We start from the raw sequence: 6,959 nt of genomic DNA, 5'->3' as shown, positions 1-6,959 counted from the left end.
TATAGTGCAGAGTTCAAAAGGTATAAAACAATACGTTTTACTTCAAGAGAGTTAGTGTTCTGGACCGATTTACGACAAAAGTAAGTGTCTATTCTAATTATTTCATACTTAATTGTAATTATTTTCATTTGTTTTTTTTTTGTTTTTGTCACCAATAATTGACTGGTAGATATAAAGTCAGATTTATACTAGATTCAATGTTTGATTCAATAGTAGATTTACTTAACTGGTAACTGATTCTCACGGCATTAAGTCCGCCAAATCTGTCGTTAGCTCTCATCATTATTCGTTCAGCTCATTCCTTTCATAATTTATTGCAGCCCATTACTTGTAAATTAGGTGTTATAAAAGCGTACAGAGATCGATTATAGAACCTTTATTACTTATTCCAGTGCTAAACGTCTTAAAATTCCAAGTTATTTCATAATACTAATCCTTCCTCCATCTTTTCAGACATGGCCTTCAAACTCGTCGCCCTCTTGGCCCTGGTGCCAGTCATCTACGGCAGCATCGAAGTCAACATCCTGGCTGCCGATAACCAGGCTGAGAGCTCCGTGGACATCTCTGGAGCCAACATAGACATCATCAGCGACACAGAAAGAAACACCTTCCAGCTCTCAGACAGCAACCTGAAGAACGCCGTCGGATCCTACTTCGGACAGCGACCTGACGACGCTTACGTACGCTCCCCCACCCCTTGGGGTGACCTCTACCAGACTTACGGCTGGCGCCAAGTCACCAGAATGCTTGCCCCTCAACGCGGTCGCATCCTCCAACTTTCGTCCCAACCAGCCATCGTGCTGACCCAAGTCTTCAAGAACAACAGCACCAAAACCGCCACATTTAAAGCTCAGATTCAACAGCAAGTCCAGAACACCGTATCTTCGACCTGGTCAACAGGCGGCTCGCTCACGGTCGGTCAGGAGATCAAATACGGCTTCGACATCGTCGTGGCCTCCGTCACTGGCAAGACATCCTTCTCCTACACTTCCAACTGGGGCAAGAGTGTGACCAAGACTGAATCAGTGACAGTCGGTTCTGAATCAGGAGTCACCATCACTTTGGAGCCAAACCAGAGCGTGATCGCTGAGTTGTACGCCACCAGGGGTTCAATGAAGATCCAGGTGGATTACGAGGCTTCTCTCTCCGGGAACACTGCTATAAACTACGCGAAAACTTACAAGGGCCACCACTTCTGGTCTCTGGACATCAATGCTGTGATGAGCGCTGGAAATATTGACCGTTCAGTCCAGTCGTCCGAGGTCATCACAGTGGGATACTACACAGACTCGCGAGTCGTCATCCGGGACGCCAACAGCAAGGATCTTTTGTACACTATACCAATGAAACTGTTTTGATTGTTGTAAATAAAGTAATTGTTAATAAACCAATTTAAAACTCAGTTGTGACTGTTTTTGTTTTGTACCTTGTTTGACTAAACTCCTCACACATTATATCATCATCACATGATGATTGAGACAGATAGGTCATACTATATCATCACAATGAGATACCTAGCTAGATACATAATACACATTACATCACACACACTCCAAGAACACAGCTCTTCAACTAATTAATAGGATTACTTAGATTCTTAATTCTTCTTATTTCAGTAGAAATTAGGTACACTTTTGGTTTATAACTATTTGGTTCTTAGACAGTATCAGCACGTATCAGTACGCTTTCTAAAGCACAATATCATCATCATCACCAAGTCATGATGAGTGAATGATGATGCCATAATGCACCTTATACCATTATACATATAACGAGGTGTCACAAGACACAATGATGGAATGGCGCAATTAAATTCAGGCGGGCTTATTGCTGCAGGCAATATCTTCCAGACAACGCCGTAATAACACGTTACAATATACGTTTTGTGAGTAGGTATTTAGCATAGTAAATCTGAGTTCATTTAGAATCGAACGTCCTAGCGGGAATCGAACCCAGTAAGACGAAGTTCAAAGCACGGAATCGGACAATGTGTAGGCTAGCTATGTCCTAACCAAAGTGGGAACTAATACACAAAGTAATTTCATTTGTTGTAACTGTGTTGTCCTACCTGGGAATCGAACCCGGTACCTGAGATTTGAGTCTCACTCTAGCACTGGACCACGGAGGCGTTTCACCCTCTAACTGTAGAAACAAGATTCTATAAGGCACAATGACAAATGAGAGTTCAAATTAATTAAAGGGGTCATATGGGGATACAACCCCATACTTATAGTGAAGCAGACTAATATTAGTCCATGCTAGTATGCACATCTCACCTAGGAATCGAACCTGTGAGTTTTCCATCTCCATATTCCATCTTCTTAGCACCAGCCCATAATATGTTGTCCCGAAGTGGTGGTAGGGCAAGCTATTTTTGGGTCGTGTATATTGTATGTTCCCTGGAAAGGGCCTATGTACTGAATAAACTATTTCATTTCATATGGGTTCTTACTACAGGTTTAAATAAATAAAAACAACTTTATAATTTAACAACACACTTGTTTTAAAAAATACAAATAACTTTTAAGACGAGCTGCGTGTGCCTACATTATTTATACAAAACAGCGCTGTTTCTAAACAAATTATACATTAATTAAATAAATAACTAGCTAAATTTAATGTTAATGAATACAGGGGCGTTTTTGTTATTTCAATTAAGGGTCTTCCGTAAGCTAAAACGTATCTGTTCTGTTTTAAAGAAACGTGATGTTAAACGAACGAACGAACGCTAGGTGAAAAAACCCACGTATGGACTAAGTCAAAGAGAAAAATTATTGAACTATATAATGTACCTATTTTGACCATTACATTTTGACTAATTTGTTTAATTATAATTTTAAAAAAAATATTTTTGAATTTACTTGAATTAGAATTCAATGCAATGAGATTAAATACGTTTGATATCTTACGAAAGACCCTTAATCAACTGTATGTGTGTTGTTTTAAATATAATAACACATAAATAATTATGTTGTTTATAAAACATAAAACAAACACTAATAAATAAATCTTAGAAAATTATATGAAATTTACAGGTACGAACTTAGGTAAAAAATAACAATGCGAATTTTCATTTTTTTAAAAGCAAAACAAAAACTGATGTTTTAGTTTTAAAAGTATGCATGCCTTTGCCTTTTCTTAAACAGAAAAAAAAAATCTTTTTAAATGGCTGGCTTAGATTGTGGCTGACATTTTTTTTTAATTTTTAAAATAAGTGCGTATGGTATTTATATTTTAACTGTGTTTATTTTAGGTACTATGCTATGAATAGGTAATATAAATCTTCAGTTATTTATTTATTTTTAATTGTTATTTTTTTGTTTGGAAATTAAATTACTTTATTTTAACTATTATAAGAGAGAGTGCAAATAACAGTAGTAACTAATGTGTGTATTTTAAAAATGCTTCTTTAAATATAAATTAAATTTAAAATGCATCACAATATTTTCGAAGCATTCAGTTTTGGCAGTTTTTCATATCTTAACTAAAAATAAATTGTTTTTTTTTATAAAATATATTGGTATTTTAGTTGGTAGACATTATAATATTTTTTGACATAGTTAAACCGGAAAATGCATCGTAGCCGGCAGTACTTCAACCAACCACAAAAATCAAAAAAATTATCTTATTCTAATGCACATAAAATTCTAAATCCACTGACGAGATTGCCTTATGTGGTAGGTTGACTTACCGCTTACTACTTTACATTATTTATAATTATGTAACCTATAAGATATGATAGATTTAGGAAGCATGTATTTAAATCACAAAATTCAGACTATACTAAAGTTTTAATTTTTACATTTTTATTTTAAGATTAGTGTATGATGTGAGTGGTATGCTTAATAACTTTATTCATACAAGAAAGGATGTTTTACAATTATTTCATTTGATTACTTAATTAAGAATAAACAAAACATGTTTGGAAATCAGACAAGTTACAAAAATCACGAACCGTACAAGAATAATAGTATTTTTATGATAAATGTATATTTTTCTATGTCTCGGTCAATAAAATTACAAAGTTATGATACGGACGAACAAAATTATGGAAATAAAACAAGTAGTTTCAACTAATAATGGGTTGTTAAAATTAATTTATGCAATACAAAACATTTATGTATTAACATCTAATAATAGCGATGATGATGAAGGAGTTTATGTTGACAGACTTTGGAATAATATCTTGTTCACACTGCCCAGTCAATTGACATACTTTTTTTATCGAATTATCAAGTTATTTTAGTTTTTTTCTTTATTAAAAAAAAAAGGTAGTTTTACTTATCAAATGAAATAATCTTAAAACATCCGTGTTCATTACGTTTGTACCTAATTAAATAAAATATAATAGGTAAGTATCTAGCTGATGACAACGCAGTGGTGTTTTAAATGCGGTGTGACTGTGTTAAATAATAAATTACAATTTGATACGATATTAAAAACTATTTACAGTATATTTAAACGTAGATTTCAAAAATTGTGAAACTAAACGAATATTCTGTTTCACAATTTTTGGCAAACTTTGGTTGGTGCACGTATAATGAGATGGGCATTTCGTTCGATTCCGTGGAGGGTAGTCAAACGGAAAGTATGGTCGATCTGTTTTAATGCTTTGAATTTATTATTTAACTAGCTTTCCGCCCGCGGCTTCGCCCGNATATGGGTGCTTACTACAGGTTTAAATAAATAAAAACAACTTTATAATTTAACAACACACTTGTTTTAAAAAATACAAATAACTTTTAAGACGAGCTGCGTGTGCCTACATTATTTATACAAAACAGCGCTGTTTCTAAACAAATTATACATTAATTAAATAAATAACTAGCTAAATTTAATGTTAATGAATACAGGGGCATTTTTGTTGTTTTCATTTAAGGGTCTTCCGTAAGTATCTGTTTTCAAGAAACGTGATGTTTTAAAGAACGCTAGGTGGAACAAACCCACGTTTGGACTAAGTAAAAGAGAAAATTTATTGAAGTACCTATTTTGACCATTACATTTTGACTAATTTATTGAATTATAATTAAAAAAAATGATTTGATTTGAATTAGAATTCAATATACCTAATGAGATTACTTTTAAAATCTAACGAAAGACCCTTAATTTAAAACAACTGTATGTGTGTTGTTTTAAATATAATAACACATAAATAATTATGTTGTTTATAAAACATAAAACAAACACTAAATAAATAAATCTTAGAAAATTCTATGAAATTTACAGGTACGAACTTAGGTAAAAAATAACAATGTGAATTTTCATTTTTTAAGAGCAAAACAAAAACGGAAGATTTAGTTGTACAAGTATGCCTTTGCCTTTTCTTGAACAGAAAAAAAAATTTAAATGGCTGGCTTAGATTGTGGCTGACATTTTTTTTTAAATAAGTGCGTATGGTATTTGTATTTTTAGCTGTGTGTTTATTTTAGGTACTATGCTATGAATAGGTAATATAAATCTTCAGTTACTTATTTCTTTTTAATAGAGTGATATTTTAACTGTCAAGTTTTTTTGTTTGGATATTAAATTACTTATATTTTAACTATTATAAGGGAGAGTGCAAATAACAGTAACTAATGTGTGTATTTTAAAAATGCTTCTTGAAATATAAATTAAATTTAAAATGCATCACAATATTTTCGAAGCATTTAGTTTTGGCAGTTTTTCATAATAATATCTTAACTAAAAATTAATTATGTTTTTTTTTATAACAAATATTATTGTATTTTAGTGGGTAGGTAGACATTATAATATTTTTGACATAGTTTAACCGGAAAATGCATCGTAGTCGGCAGTGCTTCAACCAACCACAAAAATCAAAAATTTTATCTTATTCTAATGCACATAAAATTCAAAATCCACTGACGAGATTGCCTTATGTGGTAGGTTGACTTACCGCTTACTATTTTACATTATTTATAATTATGTAACCTATAAGATATGATAGATTTAGGAAGCATGTATTTAAATCACAAAATTCAGACTATACTAAAGTTTTAATTTTTACATGTTTATTTTAAGATTAGTGAAGTATGATGTGAGTGGTCCTTAATAACTTTATTCATACAAGAAAGGATGTTTTATAATTATTTTATTTGATTACTTAATTAAGAATAAACAAAACATGTTTGGAAATCAGACAAGTTACAAAAATCACAAACTGTACAAGAATAATAGTATTTTTTTATGATAAATGTATATTTTTCTGTCTCGGTCAATAAAATTACAAAGTTATGATACCGACGAACAAAATTATGGAAATAAAACAAGTAGTTTCAACTATAAATGGGTTGTTAAAATTAATTTATGCAATACAAAACATTTATGTATTTAGTTTTAACATCTAATAATAGCGATGATGATGAAGAAGTTTATGTTGACAGACTTTGCAATAGGCTTGTTCACACTGCCCAGTCAATTGACATACTTTTTATGGCTTAGTTTTTTTTCTTTTTTGTTTAAAAAAAAGGTAGAGTTTTACTTATCACATTAAATAATCTTAAAACATCCTTGTCCATTAAATAATCTTAAAACATCCTAGCTGATGACAACGCAGTGGTGTTTTAAATGCGGTGTGACTGTGTTAAATAATAAATTACAATTTGATACGATATTAAAAACTATTTACAGTATATTTAAACGTAGATTTCAAAAATTGTGATACATAAACGAATGTAAATGCTTCACAATTTTTGATAAACTTTGGAGCACGTATGTTGAGATGGACAGCACATCAATCAAGCTTGACACTGGCATCTACATCTAATACTTTTGTAATATTGTTGTCCGGCAGAGGTAAGATAGCCAGTCCCTTTGCGGTCGGGGATTCCGGGTGAAGCTCGCTTCCACCTTCGGCCTGATCATCACTTTCCAAGGTATGATGCAGGCCAAGAACTTGCTCGTTCTGGTTAAAAAAAGCTATTGCAACAAAAATGAAGGGGTGAGTGGACAAAGGTCTT

At 32.3% G+C, this 6,959-nt stretch overlaps 1 protein-coding gene across 1 annotated transcript; it reads left to right on the top strand.

Annotated features, from left to right (window-relative positions):
* Window positions 1-381: 381 nt before the first annotated feature.
* On the top strand, window positions 382-1,375 carry LOC114356580 (spherulin-2A-like). The gene has a single exon (XM_028309798.1). It carries the CDS (start codon window positions 456-458, stop codon window positions 1,356-1,358), a length of 903 nt encoding a protein of 300 aa, XP_028165599.1. The 5' UTR covers window positions 382-455; the 3' UTR covers window positions 1,359-1,375.
* Window positions 1,376-6,959: the final 5,584 nt, after the last annotated feature.

The sequence above is a fragment of the Ostrinia furnacalis genome, unplaced genomic scaffold, assembly GCF_004193835.3.
Source record: "Ostrinia furnacalis isolate ACB-3 unplaced genomic scaffold, ASM419383v2 OfSCF2833, whole genome shotgun sequence".
NCBI lineage: Eukaryota > Metazoa > Arthropoda > Insecta > Lepidoptera > Crambidae > Ostrinia > Ostrinia furnacalis.
Note: the sequence above shows the minus strand (reverse complement) of the source record. Positions and strands in the feature narration are given on the sequence as shown.